Source organism: Dromiciops gliroides, chromosome 2, assembly GCF_019393635.1.
Source record: "Dromiciops gliroides isolate mDroGli1 chromosome 2, mDroGli1.pri, whole genome shotgun sequence".
NCBI lineage: Eukaryota > Metazoa > Chordata > Mammalia > Microbiotheria > Microbiotheriidae > Dromiciops > Dromiciops gliroides.
The window spans coordinates 55,040,316-55,064,515 of record NC_057862.1 but is presented as its reverse complement, the minus strand read 5'-3'; the positions used below and the strand labels follow the sequence as shown (position 1 = coordinate 55,064,515).

Genomic DNA, 24,200 nt, shown 5'->3' with positions numbered 1-24,200 from the left:
GTGACCCTGGGCAAGTCACTTAACCCCCATTGCCCTGCAAAAAGAGAGAGAGAGAGAGAGAGAGAGAGAGAGAGTTTGATGATAATGCCATATTAAGTTTTGGGGTTTTTTGGGGGGTGAGGCAATTGGGGTTAAGTGACTTGCCTAGGGTCACACAGCTAGTAATTGTTAAGTGTCTGAGGCCGGATTTGAACTCAGGTATTACTGAATCCAGGGCCAGTGCTCTATCCACTTCTCCACCTAGCTGCCCCTTTATTAAGTTTTATTAAAGGAATTGGGGTGGGGCTGAGGGAAAATTAGCTTAGAAAAGAGTAGACTTTGGTATTATGGGAAAGATATTTTTTGCTTAGGAGCTATGGATGCTTCCCTAGCAGAAAAAGACAGACTAAGTCATAGTAAAAGAAGACTACCCAGGAATCACATTATTCCAAAGTAGAATGGACTGCCTTTGGCAGTTTCTCTCTCAGTAGAGGTATTCAAGCAAAGGCTGAGTTGACCACTGGTTTTGGAATGTTGTTTGGAGAGAGGATTCCTATTCAGTGAGGGATGGGCCAAGAGGACTATGGAGAGCTTTTAGAGTCAGGTGACCCTATGTTTCACAACCTCTTCTTTGTGTAAATAAATATGAACCCTGGGAGAGATAAGAAGAGCTACTGAACTTTGAGGATTCAACTCAATTCAACTCAACAAATATTTGTCCAGTGTCTCCTTTGTACAAGGAGAGGCAACTCCGTTGCCTTTGCTGAATCATCATCTGTGTCCTGTCCCCTGAGCATGTGCATCCCACAAGATTCTGTCCTTGACCCTCTGTTTTCCCTACCTTCTTTCTCTTTGTGATCTGCTCTCCCATGGGCTAAAATTATCATTTTTACACAGATGACTCCCAGGCTACATATTTGGCCCATGTCTCTCTCCTGGGCTCCTATGACACAATATCAAATGTCTGCTAGAAATCTCCAACTAGATATCCTGTAGACATTTTAAACTCATCATTTCCAAAATGACACTTACTATCTCCCCCCTAAAACCTACCCCTCCCTCTTCCAAACTCCCCTGTTTCTTTGGAGAGAACCATCATCTTGAACCCAGGTTCAAATCCTCAAGGTCATCATTGATTCTTTTCTCTCCCTTATCCTCACCCATATCCTGAATTTTTTAAAAAAAGGTTTATTGATATGTTCTGTTTTTAAATTACAAACATGTACTTAATGAGAGGGCTCTTGTAACACAGTAAAACAGTCAAGTAAAACTAATAATACAGTGACTTCATCTGAAAGTACATGAAGCATTTCACATCTGTAGTACCCTCTGTCCGCCTAATTAAAACAAATGAATTATTTTATTTTCCTTCCACTCCCCAGTCCACCGGGGAAAAAAGAAAAGAAAATTCTTATAGGAAAAATGCATAGTCAAGGAAAACAAATTCCCTCATTGGTTGTATTAATATTTCATCATTGGTCCTCTGGAATCGTGAATGGCTATTGCATTAATCATAGTTTTTATAGTTTTAGAATTTGTTTTTTACAGTGCTATTGTTAATGTGTCAATTGTTCCCCTGGTTCTGCTTCATCCTTTATCAGCTTATTAAAGCCCTCAAAATTGTTCATTTTTTGTAGTATGGGTGTTCTAATAAAAATTGTTCTTCTGGTCCTGCTCACCTCATGCTGAATTAGTTCATATACGTATTTCCAAGTTTCTTTGAAATAATCTATTTTCTCATTACTTACAGCTCTACCTCACTTCACCACAACCCCTGCCCTGTTAGATCTAATCAGTTGCCAATTCCCTCTATCTGCTACATCTCTTTTGTCTGTCTGCTCTTCACTTACACAGCCAGCACCATATTCAGGCCTTTATCATCTCTCATCTGGACTATGAAAATAACCTTCTAATGGGGCTCTCTTCCCTCTCCACATAGCTGCCAAAAGGTTCTCAAAAGGTCCAAGTTTGAATGTGTTATTTTTCTGCTCAAAAACCTATGACTCCTGTTGTCTCCAGGATCAAACTCAAAGACAAACTCAGTTTGGCACTTGAAGACCTTCCCTACCTGGTTTTAGCTTACCTTCCCAGGCTTACTATAGGTTTCTCCCCTTTATGTACTCAACGTTTCAGTCAAACTGACTCACTTGTTCCCCAAACTTAGCATCCCATCTCCGATCTCTTTGCCTTTATCCACGCTGTCTGTCTTCCAGGCCTAGAGGGCACTTGCTTCTCATCTCTGCTTCTTAGAACCAACTTCCATCAGTGGTCAACTTACGGGGTCACTTCTTATGGGGTCACTTCTTATGGGGAGCCTTTCCCAATATCCCTTGTTAATTGTATTACCACCCTTTTCAAATGATCACATATGTACCTGCCTATGCATATGTCATCATTTACATTATGCTCAATTTAAATTCCTTAAGTGTAGGGAGCATTTTTTGTTTTGACTTTGTGTCCCTAGTGCTTAGCCTTGCCACCCAATCCAATCGGACATTTATTCTTTTTTCTTTTCTTTTTAATCTTTGTTAAAAGGGAAGACTTGCTGAGTAGAGGAAGGACAAGGTTATATTAAAAATGATTGTGGGGGCAGCTATGTGGTGCAGTGGATAGAGCACTGGCCCTGGAGTCAGGAGTACCTGAGTTCAAATCCGGCCTCAGACACTTAATACTTAACTAGCTGTGTGACCCTGGGCAAGTCACTTAACCCCAATTGCCTCACTAAAAAAAAATGATTGTGTAAAAACAAAAAGAAAAAAAGTCTATTGGGTAAGTTGATGGGATATTGAACTATAATGGTCCCTGCATGAGTGGAGAGAAGGGGACAGATTTGAGATGAGGAAGCAAAATCAACAAGATTTGGTGACTGACTGGATATGGGGGGTTAGAGAGAAGGAAGAATCTAGAATGACTTGGGGTATGAACTTGGGTGACTCTGAGGGCAGGTTGGTGCCCTTGACATGAACAGAGAAGCTTGAAGAAATAGTAGGCCTAGGGGAGAAGATAACAATTACTGTCTTGGACATGTTGAATTTGAAATGTCTATGGGACATCCAAGTGGAGATGTCCCGCAAGCAGTTGGAGATTCAGGACTCAATTTCAGAAGAGAGAGTAGGTCTGACCCTGTTAATTTTGGAGTTAATAGACATGATACTTGCCAGAGACTAATATAACCAATATAGAGAATGAAGAAGACTGAGGATTGAGGTTTGGAGGTCACTCATACCAAGATGGATGATGATCTAGGAAAGGAGATCGGGAAAGAGTGTTCATATAAGTAAGAGGAAAACCAGGAGAAAACAGTAACTATATTTCAGCACCCTAGGAAAAATGTTTCATTGCCTTGTCACTGTTATGGCTCTTTGTCAGAGCAGGAATAGTGGGAGGACGAGAGCCAAAGGGGCCAAAGGTGACAGACAATATAACGTTGAATTGGCCAACTACTGGGATCCTGAAGAGAGGAAAGTTAGGCCACAGCATGAATGATGGACTGGGAGACCAGAAGAATGGAGGGAACTATAGTTGGTGGAGAGAAAAAATGGAAGGAGTGGGGCAGGAGAGGGGATTTTTCTCAGAAAAGGTAATTTCAGAGTTCCAAATCATGGAGGTAATGACGCTGGCAATACAGGTATATCATCCCCATTCTATGGATAAGAAGACTGAGGTTTAGAGAGGTTACATGATGGGGATATGGTCACACTGCTAACAAGTATTGGAGGAGAGGATTTGGGCCTAAGTCTCCTGATTTCACATCTATCAATTCAGCTCATAGAATCATACATATGCTCAGAGCTGAAAGGAATCTACAGTCATCTAATTCGACCCCTTCATTTAAAATTTTTTTTTTTTTTTGCGGGGCTATGGGGGTGTTAAGTGACTTGCCCAGGCTCACACAGCCAGTAAGTGTCAAGTGTCTGAGGCCGGATTTGAACTCAGGTCCTCCTGAATCCAGGGCCGGTGCTTTATCCACTGTGCCACCTAGCTGCCCCCAACCCCTTCATTTTTCAAATGAGGAAACTGAGGCAGGCAGCAGTTCTATGATTTGCCCAGGATCACATGGCTAATAAATATCTGAGGCCAGATTTGAACATGGGTCTTGCTGCCTCCACACCCAGCCCTGCGCCATCTAGTTACCTTACCCAGGTAATAAGTAACTGATTTGTACCCCCAGTCTTCTGATTCCACATCTATTTGTCTTCCTACTGAACCACCTCTTCATCTGTCTGTTGAGGTCCCTCTCATTCAGGCCCAACATGGATGCTAATCCCACCATGATGCCTTTTTTGGCACTCCCAGGGGAGCACAATCATGCACCTGGCCCTTTCGTTTGCACTCATATCCATCTCCTTTTTCTTTGTTGGTGCTACATGTGTCCTTTCTCTGTTGGCTTGAACATTCTTGGAGAGTGGGGCCTGCTTCGTGTCTGCCTTGGTATCTCCCCCAGTGCCCAGCGCTTGGCAGATATTTGTTAAATTTATGACTGAAATGTGGCCACATCAAACACTGACATTTGTCATTCATGTGACCCAGTCTTTGACATGGCCCTTTGACATTGACCAAACTGCCCTTTATTTGGTTCCAATGCAATTGCTGACGCCAGATTTAAGGCTCTCTGATTTATAGGATCTTTCCTTTCATGGACAGCTTAGTCCCATTTTTCCACTGAGTTCTACTACAAAGCCGCCCACTGCCTGCTCAGTGAGTTGGATGATATTAGCAGGGGTTTTAATTAAGCACAGATCTGTGACCTGAAAACAGAATTATTTTATTGTTTGTTGTATGTACACTTAGGGACAAATCTAAACAATGAAAACCAGGTTTCTTAAGAAGAAAAATTAAAAGCAGAAGAGGAGCTCCCTGGACTCTATGGTAGAGCCGAGATCAGGCCAGAGAAAATCTGGCAGGGTCTGTCCTCTCCTTGGGCCACTATTTTAATCATTTGTTTGCAAATATCTTTAAATGCTCAGTGAACACTATTGTGTTTCTTCTTGTGTGAAACACCCTACTCTCTGGAACCAACTTTGATGGAGCAGGAAGAAATTCACAGACAAGGCAGTTTTGGATGGAAATGGACCCAAGGGAGAGGAGATGTGAGCTTTTGGGTGGCTGGGCCACACTGGGATAGAAAAGAGCCAATACCACCAATTCTTTTCACTATGTTGATTGGTCCCCCCAAACGGCATGACTTTGCTTCTTGATCTTGGCCTAGAATTTAGAAAGAGTTCCTTCACTGGACTGGTAAATTTGTTACTCATATCAAATATTCAGTGTTTTGAAGGAAGTTGTTGCACTGCAGAAACTTGTGATCACAAGAAGAATTTTCCAGGGATTCTCAAATAAAAACATTGTGAATGGAAACACTATTCGGTATATAGACACCACAGTTAAAAAAACAAAACATTGATGAGAGAGGAGGGGCAGTGAGGACCATTTGAAAGAAGTGGGGATGTTTACCTAGAGAAGATTTGGATGGGGGACGCCAAGTATTTGAAGGGTTGTGTCATGGAAGAGGGATCCAATTTGTTCTGTCTAGCCTGAGATGGGAGAGTTAAGAACAACAGATGAAGGCTGCTGACAGGCAAACTTAGACTTTATGTAAGGAAAAGTTTCCTAATGATTCGAGGTTGCCATCAGTAGAGTGGACTTTCTTGGGAGATAGTGGATGCCCTTATTGTCAGTCAACAAGCACTTATTAGGCACTTGCTGTGTGCCAAGTTCTGTGCTTCGTTGCAAAGAGGAGCTCTCCACTGGATGAACATTTCTTACGGTGGAGATCCCTTTCTGGTATGGGTTAGACTTCAAGGTTGCTGAGGGCCCTTGCAAAACCCAAGTTCTGTGATTCCCTGGGCTTGATGCTTCTTCAGCTATGATGCCTCTAGGAGTTGCTCCTTGGATTTGCAGAAAGCAGCTCACAACATCTTTTACTGTACTTAACAGGGCCACAGCACTGGACCGGTACAGTTTGGAGAAATCTGGCTTCACCCACATCCTGAATGCTGCCCATGGCCGATGGAATGTAGACACAGGTCCAGAGTACTACAGAGACATGTCCATCGAATACCATGGAGTGGAAGCCGATGACCTCCCCACCTTCAACCTCAGCGAGTTCTTTTACTCGGCTGCAGAATTCATCGATGCTGCTCTCCAAAGTGATAGGAGTAAGAAGGGTCGGGGCCCATGTATACTGTTTGCTGATGAGCCATCGGCAGTGAGCACCACGGTGGGAAACCTCTGCAGGTGGGGAAGGCTGAGGTTGCTGTATTCCCAATCCACACGTCAAGGTGTCTTTCAAGAAGGGATGATGGAGCAGGGCAGGGGCTGGGTGGTGCAGATTCCAACATGGCGGCCACTGGTGGGGAAGAGAGGATGGGATACTGTTTATCTGTATCTGATAAATAGCAGATTGAACTCAGAACATAAGGATTCTGCCCCAGCCATCCCCAAGATAGCAGGGGCTTGTGAACCCCGACAGAAAATAGCTGGAAACATTCGTGGCTTTTTAAGTTCCCAGCTTGATGACTGAAATTTGTTATTCACTGACCTCCTAGCAGGAGGGCCCCTCTCCAGAGCTTTAAGAGCAGTTATATAATCTATGAAATCTGGACCCAAGGCAACTGGCAGGCGATGGGGAAAACTGAGAGGTGGCTTCAGAGGGAGCCAGTGGAGAAACTTCAGGTTTTTCTGTTGACTTCCAAACCTCTGTGTACCTAGGGGGTTCCTTCCTAAGTTCTAGTCGCCTCTTCTATCCCTGACTAGTTCCAACTGTGGAAGGTAGGCAGGGCCCCTGCCTTCTCCCCCCCCCTTTTTTTTTTGGCGAGGCAATGAGGGTTACGTGACTTGCCCAGGGTCACACAGCTAGTAAGTGTCAAATGTCTGAGGCCAGATTTGAACTCAGGTCCTCCTGAATCCAGGGCCGGTGCTTTATCCACTGCGCCACCTAGCTGCCACCCCTTGCCTTCTTACCAGACAGACCACATGTTACTGCTGCTTTGGGGTTTTTCTTCTTCTTCTTCTTCTTCTTCTTTTTTTTTTTAGTAAGGCAATTGGGGTTAAGTGACTTGCCCAGGGTCACACAGCTAGTAAGTGTTAAGTGTCTGAGGCCGGATTTGAACTCAGGTACTCCTGACTCCAGGGCCGGTGCTCTATCCACTGCGCCACCTAGCTGCCCCGTTTTTTTTTTCTTCTTAAAGGTTTTGTGCTTTGAGCTGCTGATGCTCAAGTTCCCAAACCAATCAGCTGATCAATTGGAAAGCCTTGATTAAGCATCGATTATGTGGCAGGCACTTAAGCACTGAGGGCATAGGGAAAATGTAACAATCGTCCTTGCTCTCAGAGGTTTTACATTCTGATGGGGGAGCACAACAGGTGGATGAATTGGGACATACACAATATATGCAGAGTAGATGGAGGGCAGCATAAGAGGGGAAAGGACTAACACATGGGGGAAAGGGGAGCCTCCTGTGGGAGAGGATGCTTGAGCTGTCTTAAAGGAAGAAAGGAAGCCAGAGGGGGCAGCTAGGTGGCGCAGTGGATAAAGTACCAGTCCTGGATTCAGGAGGACCTGAGTTCAAATCTGGCCTCCGACACTTGATACTTACTAGCTGTGTGACCCTGGGCAAGTCACTTAACCCTCATTGCCCACCCCACCCCCCACCCCCAAATGAAATAAAATAAAGGAAGCCAGAGCTTCTAAGAGGAAGAGGTCAGGAAGGAGAACATTCCTGGCAGGGAGATGGGAGATGAAGCATTGTGTAGGACACAAGTATAACTGGGCTATGGAGTATGTGGAGGGGAGGGATCTATTCAGAGACTGGAAAAATGGGAAGGGGCCAGGCTGTCATGAGTTTATATTTGATCCTAGAAGGAATGGTGAGCCATGGGAGTTTACTGAGTGCCTGAGAAGGAAGATATGGTCAGATTTATGTCTGATGAGAATCACTTGGCAGCTTTGTGAAGCATGGGCTGGAAGAAAGAGAGACTTGAAGCAGGGAGTCCAAATAGTGGGCTATTGCAATTGTCTGGGTGGGAGGTGATGAAGCCCTAACCTGGCATAATGGCTGTGTGAGTGGAAAGAAGTTTAGATATTCACAGTTACTCTTCAAACAATATTTCTGTTCTCTTGGTTCTGCTCATTTCACTCTTCATTATTTCATGCAAGTGTTTTTCTAAGATCAACCTGGCCATCACTTCTTACAGCACAATAGTATTCCATCACAGTCACATATCACAACTTGTTTAGCCATTCCCCAATGGATGGGCATCTCTTCAATTTCTAGTTGTTGTTTTTGCCACCACAAAGAGAGCTACTATAAATATTTCAGAACACATATGTTCTTTTCCTTTTGCCCTGATCACCTTGGAAAACAGACCTAATAGTGGTATTGCTGGGTCAAAGGGTATATACCGTTTTATAACTCTTTGTATATAATTCCAGATTTCTCTTCAAAATGGTTGGAGCAGTTCACAATTCTACCAACAGTGTATTAGTGTGCCAATTTTTCAACACGCTACCCAACATTTGCCATTTCCACTTCTATCATTTTCTTTCTTTCTTTCTTTTTTTTTTGCAGGGCAATGAGGGTTAAGTGACTTGCCCAGGGGTCACACAGTTAGTAAGTGCCGAGTGTCTGAGGCCAGATTTGAACTCAGGTCTTCCTGAATCCAGGGCCAGTGCTTTATCCACTGCGCCACCTAGCTGCCCTCCACTTCTATCATTTTAACCAATTTGATAGGTATGAGATTGTAAGGGCCAAATTTATTATGGGGAGAGTTAATTGGGTGGCTCGCCATAATATTGGGGTTCAGAAAATAATGAGAGACCTCTAGGTCCAAAGTTTTCTCCCTTCCAAACTGCCTTTTTTAGTTATTTCTCCCAGGCTAATAAGAAAGGAGATCAACAGCTTCTTTTCCACAAACAAACCAGGTTTTATTAATGGGAACAAAATTTACAACAAAGGTGAAGTTAATAAAGCCAGGGACAAGGGAATAGAGGAAGAGAAAATGAATAAGCTCCCTGGCTCTAGCAAAGACTGACTCAAACCCCAAACTTGCTTCCAGCTCAGCTAGCTTGAAGAGCTGGCTTTACTTCCACTCACCACCTGGGGTTCATAGTTTTTTCAATGAGAGTCAGCTGTGTAGTCCCTCTCCGGTACACTCCTGAAGCTCACCAAAAAGGAAAAGAGAGCTTCTTCGAGCAAGCATTCCCCTTCCTACTTTCTCTCTCCCTCCCCCAAAGGGGAGGTCCTTTAAGCTGGTTGGCTGAGAGTGGTCCCCTGCTGATATCAGTAGCACACCAACATGTCATTCAGGGCTGGCCAGGTGTGGCCTCCATCTAATCATCCCCAAGTAGGTACTTAGTCAGTTTCTCATTCTCACCCAATTCAAACAATACTAAATCAATCAGGTGGGGTCCCTAGGTGTCTGCCAAATTCCATTATTTTATCACAAGATAGTATCTCAAAGTTGTTATAATTTGTATTTCTCTAATCAGTAATGACAGAGCATTTTTTATATGATTAAATATAGCTTTGATTTCTTCTTCCAAAAATCACCTGTTCACAACCTTTGACCATTTATCAATTGGGGAATGACTTATACACATAAATTTGGCAAACTTCTCTATATATTTGAGATATGAGGCCTTTATCTGAGAAACTGTCTATAACATTTTTCCCCTAAGATTTGGCAAATGGTTAGATATGTAGAATAAGTGATGAAAGATAGCATCAAGATTGCAAGCTTTTAGGGGCAGCTAGGTGGTGCAGTGGATAAAGCACTGGCCCTGGATTCAGAAGGACCTGAGTTCAAATCTGGCCTCAGACACTCAACACTTTACTAGCTGTGTGATCCTGGGCAAGTCACTTAACCCTCATTGCCTTGCAAAAAAAAAAAATAATAATAATTAGGGGCAGCTAGGTGGTGCAGTGGATAGAGCACTGGCCCTGGATTCAGGAGGACCTGAGTTCAAATCCAACCTCAGACCTTTGACACTTACTAGCTGTGTGACCCTGGACAAGTCACTTAACCCCAATTGCCTCATCAAAAAAAAAAAAAGATTGCAAGTTTTTGTGGAAGGAGGGCAAAGGTGTGTTCTATTTCTGACATGTTGACTTTAATATGCTTATGAAATAGCCAGTTGAAAATGTCAGTGTCAACTGTCAGTGACATGGGGCTGAAGCTCAGGGGAGACATGGGATGTAGGTATTACCTACATAGAGATAATAATTGAACCCATGGAAGGGGATGAGTTTACCAGGTGAGATAATATAGAGGGACAAGAGGACCTAGGGCAGATCCTTGGGGACACCCACAATTGGAAGGCATGGCATGGATGAAGATCCAGCAAAGGAGACTTAAGGAGTGGTCTAGCACGTAGGACAACACAGAACAGATTCATGAAAACTGAGAGGAGAGAGAGTGAGTGTGCAGGAGGGGAGAGGGTGCAGCCAATGCTGCAGAGGGGTCAAGGGAGATGAGGACTAAGAAAAAGCCCTCAGATTTTGCAGGTTGGAGAGAGCAGCTTCGGTTGGATGACAAAGTTGGAAGCCAGACTACCAAGTTGCTCAGAAGAGAGTGGAAGGAGACCCTGGGAACAGACAGGTTTTCTAAGCTTTCTCAGCTATCCGAGAAGGGAAGCAAATTCCAGGCTGACGTTTGGTGCCCATGGTGAGATCGAAGGAGAGCTGCTTCTTTTTTTTTTTTTTTTAGGAGAGCTTCTTCCTGATGATAATGACAGCTCTTACAAAGCACAGGCTTGGAAGCTGATCACAAATGGGACTTTACAGTAGCTGCTAACCCGGGCAAAGGCCTCTGGGTATACATGAAGGAGAGAGCAGGGCAAAGGTCATCACCCATTAAGACAATGTGAAGTGTGGTATGGATTGGTGGCATATCTATGCATTTCCAGCAGCTGAAGGCATCTTTATAGGTGGGGGCTCAGACTTCTTCTATTCACTTGCCTCACCAATCCATCCCAAGAGCCACATCTTTTGGTGGGGATGTCCCATAACTGAGGGTCTCCAGTTACTAAGCCTCTTCATCCCCATGCACAGTCTGCCTCCGGGGCAGCCAGAGAAGCCTCATGGCTGGATCCACGTTGGGAAACATGTGACTAAGAGCCATTAGGGCTCTCATGGAACATGGGTGTGAGGCTCCCCAGTCACACAGGATGCCCACGTGGTCCTGATGTTAGAGCTGGGCAAATCTTTTCAGTAGGACAAAGAAGATACAACAACACAACCCAAATGTTAGTACAGCGTTAGTCATCACTAACCGTAGGCTGTTCCTTTAATTAAGCATGAGTGAGAGCTTTGGATCCCTAGGCAGAATCCAAACTCTCAGCCGGTGAGAAATTTAAGTAGAAATAGGGGCTCTTGGGGAAGCTGGGTGGCGCAGTGGATAGAGCACTGGCCCTGGAGTCAGGAGGACCTGAGTCTAAATCTGATCTCAGACACTTGACACTTAGTAACTGTGCACTTAACCCTCATTGCCCTGCAAAAAAAGAAAAAAGAAAAGAAAAGAAATAGGGGTTCTTAGCCTTTTCGTGTGAGCATCCTGGATCCCTTTGGCAGTGTCTGGTGGAGTCTATGGCCTTCTTCTATAGGGGTCTGGAGTCAGGAAGACCTGAGTTGAAATCAAATCCTTAGATACTTCCCAGCTGTGTGATCCTGAGCAAGTCACTTAACCTGTTTGCCTCAGTTTCCTCAACTGTAAATGGGGATCCTAATAGCACCTACCTTGCAGGTTGTTGTGAAGATCCATTGAGATAATATTTGGGAAGTGCTTTATTAGTCTAGTGCCTAGTATACAGCAAGTGTTTCATAAATGCTCCCATTTCTCTCCTCTACCTTCTCAGAATGATGTTTTTAAACATGTCAAAAAAAATACAAAGGAAACCAGCTATTTAGAAATAAAGTTATCAATATATATGTGTATATATATATATATATATATATATATATATTTTTTTTTTTTTTTTTTGTGAGGCAGTTGGGGTTAAGTGACTTTCCCAGGGTCACACAGCTAGTGCGTGTCAAGTGTCTGAGGTCAGATTTGAACTCAGGTCCTCCTGAGTCCAAGGTCAGTGCTTTATCCACTGCGCCACCTAGCTGCCCCTTCAAAATATATTTTAAAAACCCAACAAGCTTGTGGATGCTTGGTTAAGAACCTTGAAGGGGTGGGGCAGCTAGGTGGCGCAGCGGATAAAGCACTAGCCCTGGATTCAGGAGGACCTGAGTTCAAATATGGCCTCAGACACCCTGGGAAAGTCACTTAACCCTCATTGCCCCACAAAAACCAAACCAAACCAAAAATAACCTTGAGAGGGGTCAGCGTATCACAAGGAGTGATTGTCCTTGAGAGTAACTGGAGTCAGGTTTCTCACTTGGAAAAATCACAATAATATCGATAATTCCTAACTGTAGAGTGTTTTATGGTTTGCAAAGTACTTTCCATGTCACAACCACCCAGTGAGCTGAATGGTTTAAGCATTGTTTCCCTTCTTTTACACATAAGGTAACTGAGCCTCTTAGACTTTTAAGTGATTTGTTCAGAATCACAGAGATAGGTAGCATTTGAACCTGGAGTCTTCTGATTCCAAGCATGGTGCTCCAAAATGTTTGCTCCTGGAGTTTTTCAAAGTGTCAGATGTTGTTATGGAGAGTGTGGTTAGCACGCACGCACGCACGCAGGCGCACACACACACACACACACATTTTAAAATAGTGGAAAGATAGATTTTTGTTTGTTGATTGAACCTATGATTTCATTTGGTATAGGGCCCTCTCAATGAGGAAATTCCCCCTATGGCCCTTCTGCAATTTTATAGTCTGAGAGAATTGTCTAGGACACAGAGAAAGTAAATGGCTGGTCTAGTGTCACAGGGCCAGTGCCCAGAGGAAGGACCAGAACCCAAGGTTTCTTGACTATGAGCCCAGCTCCCTAAACACTACACCTTGTCATCTCCCCCTCCCTCAGAGAAGACCCGAATTAAAGGCCATTTGCATATAGAAGGCTCATTACCATATCAACAGACTCAGTGCTGTGGCATCTCAGGACAGAGCTTATGCCAGGCTTACAAAGGGAAGATGTGTCATTTCTGCCTTCCCCTGACTTTTAGGAGCACCCAGAGCTGTTGCTGCGGGCCCCCACATGATGGAAGGGGGAAAGTGGAAGGACGTATGCGGGTCAGATAAGGCGCATGGTGTAGGATGGATCAGGCCATTAGATAGATCAGCCTGCTGGGAGACAGAAGGCAGGGCTTAATGACATGGCCAGATCAAGGTCAGCATGATTCCTTTGCTCTCTGGTGCCTGCAAACGAGCACTCTCTGTAGTTAGCCAGCTTGTATTTACTACTCAGCTCTGTCTGCTAAAGATACCCTCATGATGCGCTGGGGGTCCTAAGAGCATCCTGTTCACCAGCTCCAGGTGGAGTTCCACAGAGACTGGATCCCAGCAACCTCAGCGTGGGATCAGTCACCATTTATTAATACTCCCTTGATGTAACAAGTGTTGATGGAGAACATGTCCAAAAGCCAAGACTCTTTTCTCCCTTCTAGGTTACCGTGTCCTTTGCTGCCTCCCATCTCCCTTCAAGCCTCTGTATTGTTCCTCCTCTGCCTCTTTTACCCACACTCTCTTTGAAATGCGTCATGCTGACTTATTTTTGGAATCTTCGTAAGCATGCAGAGAATGTCCAGGTCATAGCACTTTAGCCTCACAGCGCGTGGATTCAGAATAATGCCCCAGATGACACGATAGCCAGGTCACAGTGCTTCAGACCTAGTAGCTCCTGGATTCACAATGCCCAGAATGAGGCATCCAAATCCCATCATGCCCACCCTAACGGCACATGTTTATTATATCTGGACTGGTCAAGTGTCCCAGATAATAAAAATCACTTAGGAGAATCACAGGGAACAGGAAATGCATTTAGTTCAACACTCTTCATGTGACAAACAAGGAACTGAAACCCAAGGACATGAAGTGACTCGATCCAGGTCACAGAGTGAGGTGCAGAGGGCTTGGCTAGAACCCAGGCCACTGGTGTAGAGATCTCTGCCGGCCACCCCCCCCATCCCCCTCTTGGAAGTATGAGTCTTATTAGACTGAGCTCGATGCTTTAGCTTTTCAATATGTTTTTTATCTTGTCATCCAGTGTGTTAGCTATCCCTTCTTAGTTCTGTGTCATCTGAAGATCTGTTAAGAATGCCATCTATATCTTTATCTGAGTCGCTGATAAAAATGTTAAGTCGACAAGCCCAGATTCCTGGAGAATCCACGGGAGAGCTCCTTCCAAACTGGTCTTTCTCTAAGTTTCTTTTTTTTACTTTGGTCGGTGGTCGGTGGTATAGAGAAATGAAGAAGAGGCAGAGACTTCGTCATTTTATAAAAGTGAAGAAGTTGATCTTAGTCCTGAAGCAAAATGTTTCATTTAGACTCATTATGGCAATTCTAAAAGGTTTAGTATTTTCCCCAAGGCCCATCTGGCAACTAAATTATGCAGGATCTTGTAAGATCTCTGATTAATCAGGGGCCCTTTGGGAAAAAAAAGAGAAATCATTGCCTCAACCTAATTCTGGGCAGAAGTAGGCAATCCCCTGGAAGGGGCCTTATTGATCAGGGGTGTTTGTATAGCATTTGTCAGCTCACCAAGTGATTTACATACATTGTCTCTTTGGATCTTTACAACAGCTCAGTGAAGAAAAGATGAGGGAATTTGTGACTGGCCCTGAACCATGTCTCTCGCCCTTCTCAGTTTAGGGCTGTTTCTACTATATCATGATGCCCCTAACGGTTTGTTTCTGTGACTAATAAAATGGGGATGGGGGGATGGGTGAGTGGGGAGGGGAGTGAAAGAGATGTTCCCCAGGCCTAATCCAAAAAAGTCCTTGGACCTTGGGTCAAATCCCTAACTGCCTCAGAAGGGACAGGTCCTTTGTTCCTAGCAGATCAACACAGCAAACAGCGTAGGGGAGTAGTAATACCTTTCTCTCCAAAACAAAGTTTAGCTCCAGGGTCTAATATTTAAGTTTTTCTTCTCTCCTCCCTGCAGATCTTGCTGCCGCTCTTTCCTATGCTAAGAACTTGTACTAGCAGAGTGGAGGGCTAAATGAACTACAGTTTTCATCTGTTTCAAATATTAGGTCATGAAAGAATTACCCTTTTTTTCCATGAGAGGAAGAGGCACTGCACTTATCAGGGGCCCCTGGAGCACTCTGGGGGATTAAGAGGGAAATGGAAGCTACTCATCCTTGGAGCTGGGCTTGTCAGTTACTCAGCTGTAGGGTCCATATTGAGAACTAGACCCTAGATTCTGCCTCAGCCCCAAGTCCCCTGAATCAAGGAGGTATTGACTAGGAATAATCTCGTCTCCTATCTGAGCAAAGAAATACCCAGAATGAAAGCAGAAAACGGATTTGGCTGGGTTGGTAATGGAATAAGAAGTTGACTACTTTGACGTATTTTATTTTGGCAGAAGCTAGTGAACTTGAGAGGCTAATGTAAGGCACTTGAAGGGGCATCCTAGAAAGGTAATCAAACAGTTCATGCATGGGCTGGGTACAGGAAGGTTCTGCTCAATGGATGCCCAATTACACACTGAAGCATTTATCTATATACCTATGCCCACATATCTATATGGATATATGCATATATAACACACACATAATGTATACACAAGTATTTATAGAGTGGTCATATATGTGTGTGTGTGTGTGTGTGTGTGTGATGTTTAAAATCTAATGTGGGTCCTTACCTGCCCCCTCTCCCTTTTTTGGGGGGAAACTAGCTAAGATTTACTAATAAATTCAGCAAGAATTTAGGCTTTTAAGTATTTATTAAAGAGTAAAGACAACACATGGGGTCCCGTAACACAAGAAAAGTCTATCTACTTTCCTCTTTTTCTCTGTCTGCCACCAAACCGAAGTCCCGGACAAAAAAAGGGAAGATCCTCAGCAGCTTCTCCCAGAAGGCCCCTGTGGAACAGGAAGCAGGGCAGTCCCCACACACAGTTCCAAGCTAATTGGCTGGTCCATTGATTGATATGACTTACAGGCGGCCTATGAATAGACTTAACTTCCAGACGCCAGGCAGTCATATGGTTTCTCCTCAGGGTGGAGCTGCCCTGGTTCTCATGATGTCTTTCTCAGCAGGGTGGTGGTGCTCTGATTCTCACATGTGAATGTGTATATACACATATGTATATATACATACATACACACACACATATATATGTGTGTGTGTATATATATATATATATATATATATATATATATATATACACATAGTTCTCCAAAAGTATGCATGACACACTTTAAAATTTAATTTGCATTATTTACTGCTCTTGTTCTCCATTGCTTTAAGTCTAGACAATGAATGAAACAATCAAGCTCTGATTTATGGTGTTTTCTGATTTCTGAGGTATAAATGCTCACAATGAAAATGTAACAATCTCCTCTCATGAGCTGGTCACATTTGGCTCCTACACATCTCTAAAGGTGCACGAGAACTGCATAATTCATCATGCCTCCCCACCCTGCCCCATTTTGCAAATGAAAAAACTAAGGTGGAGGCTAAGAGACTTTTTTCCAAGGTCTCAAAGTAAGCATCAGAAGGGGAATTTGAATCCAAGTCTTCTGACCCTGAAGCAGTGTTTTCTTCCTGTGCCACACTCAGCACAGTGCCTGCCACATAGTAAACATTAAAAAAAACCCAAAAACTGATTGATTTTTAATTGTTTTGTCAGGGTTAGCAAGATTTGCATGGATCAGTTATATTTCTTTGCCCTGTTCTCTGCAGAATTAGGGAGAACGGTAATGGGCCTTGGAGATGTTCCAGCTTAATATCTTCATTTGACAGGTGAGGAAATAGGCTCAGGGAGGTGAAGTGATTTGCCCAAAGTCACACAGCTAGGAAGTGGAGCTCCCCCTAGAATGCAGGTTTCCAGGCTTCTGATAGATGGCTCTTTCCATGACATTATCCTGTCTCTCTTGAGGTTGACACTTGTGACAATTAGCCAGGGTGAGGGTAAGCCTGTGGCCAGAAAGAGAAGCTAATTAACCCTTTGGGAGTTAATTTCAATCCAGGAGCTTGGGATCACCCACACAGCCAATCACAAGAACTAAAGGTGGTTTGCCTGATGCAGGGAGCTTTTCCCTCTTACTTAGTTGCCGATCTCCATCCAGCAGTTGTGAAAATATGTGAAGGGGACCACACCCGGCCCATCCATTTCATCCTCTCCCATTCTGTAAACAAGATGCCCATGTCATTGACTGTCACAGAACGAATGAGTCCTAGCTAAAAGCCAATGGGCTCAGAAGCAGGAGAATCTGGGTTCAAATCTCACCTGATTTACTAGCTATGTAACCATAGGCAAGTCACCGAGCCTGAGTTCCAGTTTCTCATCCATAAAAATGGAGATAATAATGACTGCAGTCCCCACCTCACAGTATGGTTGTGGGGCTCAGATGAGTAAATCAACATAAAGTGCTTTGTAAATCTAAAAGCCAACATAAACACCAGCTATTATTATTATCAACAACAAGAAGAGCACTGACAGTATTTGGCATTTAAAGTTCTTGCAAACAGATCATCTTACCCTTGTAGAGTTATTATGCATCACTCTCCTTCATGTATTCTTTTTTTTGGGGGGGGGCAATGACAGTTAAATGACTTGCCCAGGGTCACACAGATAGTGTCTAGAGTCTGAGGCTGGATTTGAACTCAGGTCCTCCTGAATCCAGGGCTGGTGCTTTATCCACTGCGCCACCTAGCTGCTCCACCCTTCATGTTTTCTACAGCCACCCACCCAAACTGACCCCACTGCTTTTCCTTCCATACAACATACCATCTCCTCTCTCTTTGCTTTGCACTAACAGTTCTCCATACCAGGAATGCTCTCCCTCTCCAACTCTATGTATCACCTTCTGTATGGGGTCTTTCTTAGCAGCCCCAGATGCTGGTACCTGCCTCCCAACCAAGGTTATCCTGTAGATCTCTCTTGCAGGTTTTAATATATATATATATACACACACACACACACACACACTTGTGGTATATGTGTATGTATATGTAGGTATTATATATGTACATATATGTCCACACATATCTCAGAAACAGAGAGAGTCTATGAAAGAAATTCTTGCTAGGCCCTTCAATTGAATACATGCTCTTTGAGGGCAGGAATTATTTTGTTTTTGCCTTTGTAGCCTAGCAGCTAGCACAGTGCCTGGCCCCTAATGGGTGCTTAATATTTATTGACTGATTGACTAGTTTCCTAGTCATTTGGAAAACCTTACTTGGAAGCCATTGGGGGGGGGGTAGGAGAAAAGGATTATTTGCAAAGCTCTTGTTCTCATTTTCTGACACTTGTGACTTTTCTCTCTTCTCTCCTTTTTGTGCAGATAAGATTCTAGTTCACTGTGTTATGGGCCGTAGTCGCTCGGCTACCTTGGTTTTGGCATACCTGATGATTTACAGGAACATGACGGTGGTGGAGGCGATTGAGCAAGTGGCCAAGAATCGCTGCGTTCTGCCCAACCGTGGATTCCTCAAACAGCTCCGGGAATTGGACAAACAGCTGCTCCTCCAGAGGCGGAATGCTCAGTCTAATGAAGAAGAGAACTTGGAAGAGAAGGAAATCTAAGGCTTGAAGACCCCTTCACACAGAGTTGCCCCCAAATACTTTGCACTGGAGAAAAATATTTTCAAAACAAACAAAAAACCAATAGTCCCTGAAAGTTCTTTGGCATGAAAACCTGGAAGCCTCTATTTCTTTGGAATAGCTGTGAGCATCGCAGGGAGTCCTGTGGAGCACATTAGGGGATCATAGAAAACCTAGACTCCCTAAGCTGCTCCCCTTTGGGGTCCGATACTGTTTCACAGCAAGAGAAAAAGGAAAAGGACTATAGAGTGGAATTGATTGCAGATGAACGTGTAATGCTTTAGTGAAACATCAGTCTGTCATGGGGAGGTGGGAATGATGGGTGCTGTGTCATGGAGGAGAGGCACATTTTCCCACAGGCCATTCTTTTATAACACAAATTTTATAGCACCCAAAAGGTGGGCTGGCTGATGGCATTAGGGGTATGTTACAAGAGTGTCACATTAACCCATCACCTCTTCTGTGTTGTTACTGTTCATAGCACCAAGCACTCTCCTTCCATCATCTGGGGCTGGGCCACCCAGGTCCTGTTGTAGGTTTACCTCAGGATTCATTAATGCTGTCTTTGAGGACTGATCACCTGCACAGGCTGATGCACGTGTGAAATGGCTGTTGCCTGAATTTACAACCTAGCTTCCTAATGCTTCCTCTGATAGGCCCGACACCAATACCTAGATTCACTCAGGCTCTTTACAGTTACAAAGAACAGATGAGTTTGAAAGGGTCAGGGCAGAACAAAAGCAAGAGCAGAAACCGTCTGTCAATTCTTTTCTTTTCTTTTCTTTTTTTTTTTTGAGAGACCTTTTCCTATCTCATATATGGAAACCTTGGAGCTTCAATGGATCTTCAAGATAATGAATCTAGTCTTTTTTACAGATGGGGAAACTGAGGCCCAGTTTGCACAAGGTCAAATAAACTGGTGGAATAGCAATTGCTGCAACCTAGATCTCTCTTTATTTTTCCCATTTTACTGTACTTCTCTTAAAAATGTGTTATATTAAAATACTAGCATTAAAATTAGGGTTACAATTTATTGCAGGGGCCAGAGAGAAGGCACAGTGGATAGATCTGAATTCAAATCTGGTCTCAAACGTATACTAGCTGTGCGACCCTGGGTAAGTCACTTAACCCTGTTTACCTCAGTTTCCTCATCTGTAAAATGAGCTGGAGAAGGAAATGGCAAACTGCTCCAGTATCTTTGCCAAGAAAACTCCAAATGGAGTGATGAAGAATTGTACACAGCTGAAAAACAACAAAAATTAAAATGAAGAGGTCAGAAACCTGGGTTCTAGTTGTGAGCTATGCCTCGATTAACTTTTCTAAGATAGGTAAATTCCCATTTATTTTGTCTTCAACTTTTCAGTTGCCCTAGCAAGAATATCTCTGCTAAGATTTACAAGAATTGATGCAAAGTGAAGTGAGCAAAACCAGGAGAACATGAGACACAGTAACAATATTGTAACAATGATCATCTGTGATAGACTTAGCTCTTCTCACCAATGCAGTGAGTGATCCAAGACAATTTCAAAGGACTGATGATGAAAAATGCTGTCCATCTCCAGAAAAGAACTGATGGAGTCTGAATGCAAATTGAAGCATACATTTTTTAAAATTTTATTTTTCTTGAAGTTTTTTTTTTGTTTTCTTTTGCAAAATATGCATGTTTTCCATCTCTGCACATGTATAACTATATCAAAATGCTTGCCTTCTCTTCTTAATGAGGGGGAATAGGAGGGAGGGGGAGGGTGGGAGAGAATTTGGAACTCAACATTTTTAAAAGCAAAATGTTAAAAATTGTTTTTACACGTAATTGGAAAGAATAAAATATTAAAAAAATTAAAAGAATATCTTTCATAGAAGTTCTTTGCTTCATCGATGAGCTGGAAACAATCCTTACACTATCTACTTCACAGGGTTGTTAAGAGGACAGTACTTTGTAAAACCTAAAGCGCTATATAAATGTGGATTAATACTAATTAATTTTACTAATAACAAGTTGCTCGATGCTGGGATGGTACAATTTAAATTTTTTACTCATAGTCTGTAAGACCACTCTAATCTGCATAGCAGATATACCCTATTCTACTAAGAGTTCTGGAATCGGTTGGTTATAAGCTATCATATGGAGGAATTCCATGTATTGGAAGAAACAATCAAAATTTAAAGGAATTAGAGGGCAGTCTGGACCTACTTGGATAAAAGTTTCCCCCAACAGGCACCCAAAAAGTTTTATCCAATGAGGCACAAACAGATTTGGGCTTAAAAATTTTTAGCCATTGACTTGAGAACTACCTACCTTCTATAGGTTGGAAAATTAAGTCTAATAATTAAATCTGATAAGTCTAATAATCTTAGACCTTGGACCTACAAATTTAGGAGAAAATAGGAAGAGGGAGGGGAGGGACTTCTGGAAACTGGAACTCTGAATAGAACTGCAATGAAAGGAGTCAACCAAAAGAGCTGGCTTGTCTTTTGTAAGAAGTGAATACAGCCCATATTAGGTCTTTGTTAAGCAAGCAATAAAGTCTTCTTCCCGAATGTCAAGTAGATGGGTTTAAAGTACCAGTCAATTTCTTTCTAGGGGAAAATATGACAATAGCGATACTGCAGCTGATAAGAGATACTGGGGATTTCAACTGGGAACACAATGGGAGACACTATCTGGGACACCATATATTGAAAACAGAAACAAAAGATGTGGGAGAAAGCATACCCTATGATAACAATTAAACAAACAAAAAAGGCTCACAAAAGATCTCCTGTAAAAATCCTGAGAAGAGAATGGGACCTTTTCTGAAATGGGGAGAATATAGTGAAGTATAAAATGAGTTCCTGATTTGGGGGGGGTTTGGATTGAATTTATATGCTGTCAAGGTACATCCTGGGAACTCTGGGGCAGACCTCTGTGGCTGGTTGGTTCTTAGAAGGGAAAAAACAACAGAGACCTGAGCCCCAGGATACTGCTCTCCTAGGAAAGGGCCTGACCTGATGGGCGAAAATTGTCTCATCATAGAGAAGTAGGGCACATAGAATGCACTTCAGTATGAACACGTATGAAAAGGTTGTTAATACCCTACTATGATTTTATGAGAATGCTGGTTTAAAAATAATTTCTAAAGTGGAAATTACTCTGTAAAAAGTCACCAACTGAAAGCCAAACATTGGGAAATGAAAATTTGAATATGCGCAATAAACTAGTCACTTTTACATGAATCTAAGAGGGCGAAAACTGACGGAAATTTGTCAAATGTTGCCGAGCATAGGAATAGCTGGATAACACATGATAACCTTAACAGGATTTCTACAGAGGAAAAAGAATCAAACTTTTAACTAATGATGAAGTATCCAATTATTAAATATGTACGGTCAGGATGAGTTAAAACTGAAAATGATCCAGAGAAGGGAAAAATAACCCCAAACACTTTAATAGCATAACAATCCTAAACAGATTTTAAGGACAAATACAAATGTTAGGTAATTAAAGTGGCAGGGTAAGAAAAGGGCACTAGACTTAAAGGGAAAAGATCTGAGTTTGAGTGAAACCTTGCTGCTTGCCAGCTATGTGACCAGAGAAAAGTCATGGAGCCTCTATGAACTTCAATCCCCTCATACAGAAAATGGCAATGCCTACTTTTTAGGGGCTGTTGTGAAGAAAACAGGTAATGAACTTCAACTATCCAGTTGTGATGGTGCCATGGTGCACAGAATACTATACCTGGAGTCAGGAAGACCTGAGTGGAAATCCAGTCTCAAACATTATGTGTCCCTGAGCAAGTCACTTAACCTCTTCCTCCCTCAGTTTCCTCATCTATAAAATGGGGGTAAAGAATAGCACCTACCTCAAAAAACTGCTGTGGGGATGAAATATGTGTAAAGTGCTTTGCAAACCTTACCGGTGCCATGGAAATGCTAGCTATTATTAATTTTTTAAAAAATCTTTGCACTTTGTTGTAAAAGGAATGGAAAATAGAGGAAGAGGGAGTTGAGGCCTCATGTCCACCCTTGGTTCTTCTATCTCTGTGCCCTCCGTATAGTCTGTGGGGTCTGACTTTCTACTCCCCCTTTGTTCAGAGAAACACGAGTCTGAAGGGAAGGTGGGAAGTCCTGAGCCCCTCTTCCTTCTGCTGTGAGTTGTGGATCTGAGTTGGCTAAGCATATAAAAGAGCAAAAACATCAGCACTAAAGGCTTGATGTCCTTGACATCTACATGTTGTACTTCCCATTCTCTCGACTTACCCAACCCCTAGAGGGCTTTCGTCTTTATATGCCCAGTGCCCGGCACAGTAACTAACACATAGTAGGCACCTCATAAGCGCTCGTTGATTATTAACAGAGATCAGTAATCATTCTCAACTTAGTCTTAAGTAGCCTGGGAGCATGAAGCAAATTGCTCAGGGTCGCACAGGTAGGAAATGTCAGAGATGGTATTTGAGTTTAGATCTTTAAAAGTCCAGGAATCTCCCCATGAGACGATTATACCTGGATGACAATATGCAGACACGTATAGATCTGCCATTAGATAAATGGGACTCCAAACACCCATCTGTGGCTTTTTATTTTGAGATCCCTCAAAAAAAAAAAAAGATCCTAAACAGAAATGAATCATGAGGACTTTCTGCACTGCAATGTGTATAAATTTCCTAGTAAGAAAAACACGTGCTTTCTTTCAGAAGCAATGACTTCACCGATGATACAAAAACATTGATTTCACAGAAGATGAAACTTGCTTAGCAAATGAGACTCTCCCAGAGCCACAGAATCAGACCTCAATAGAGCTGAATCCCCAATATGACCCCCCCCCAGCAAGCCGCTGCCTAGTGAGGTGGCCCATTCCATTTTGGGACGGCTCTGATTATTAGGTCCTCAATTGCTCTCTTTTCGGCTTCTCCAAGGCCAAATCAAACAAGCCCAGCCCCTTCTTCACATGACAGCGCTTCAAATACTTGAAGGCAGTCATCATGCAGCCCTCTTAGTTTCTCTTCTGTCTATACATGTCTATTCCTACAACTACCCCTAGTACAACATGAACTCAAGGCCATTTACCATCCTGCTTACTTTCCCCTTGGACGCTCTCCCCCTTATGAATGTTCTTCTTAAACTGGGGTGCCTAGACTTGAATAAAAGTACTCCAGATGAGATCAGAGAAGGGCAGACTACAGAGGGACTCTCACCTCCCCATTCCTGGAAGCTGTGTCCTTAATGCAGTTGAAGGTTGGTCAGGTGTTCTTGGCTGCCACATCATACAGCTGGCTCATATTAAACTTGCAGCCCACTAAGACCTTCAGATCTTTGCCAGAACAATTTCTATCTAACCTTGCCTTCCCAGTCTTATACTTGTGACCTTGATTTTTTTTCTTTTTGTAGCCAAGTGCATTTATCCCAATTGAAATTCGTTAGATTCAACCCTATGCCCTAGCCTGTCCAGAGGCTTTTGGATCCTGACCCCCTCAATCATCCAAGTCATCTCTCCCAGCTAGTCATCACCTGCATATGTAACAAGCATACCGCTTATGATCCCTAGGGCACTCCCGTCATGATGACTCTGAGTCGCCATCCAA

The 24,200-nt window shown here is 43.1% G+C and overlaps 1 protein-coding gene across 4 annotated transcripts in view; it reads left to right on the top strand.

Annotated features, from left to right (window-relative positions):
* DUSP29 (dual specificity phosphatase 29) overlaps nucleotides 1–19,573 on the top strand; it is a 49,011-nt gene extending 29,438 nt beyond the window's left edge. For 3 of the 4 annotated variants that reach the window (XM_043986415.1, XM_043986417.1, XM_043986418.1), the window contains 2 exons: nucleotides 5,917–6,137; nucleotides 18,383–19,573. In XM_043986415.1, coding sequence (XP_043842350.1) covers nucleotides 5,917–6,137; nucleotides 18,383–18,624 — 463 coding nt within the window. In that variant the 3' untranslated portion in view covers nucleotides 18,625–19,573. Of the gene's footprint in view, nucleotides 1–5,916; nucleotides 6,217–18,382 lie in introns of all 4 variants that reach the window. The other variant, XM_043986416.1, reaches the window with a different exon arrangement.
* The last annotated feature ends 4,627 nt before the right edge of the window (nucleotides 19,574–24,200 follow it).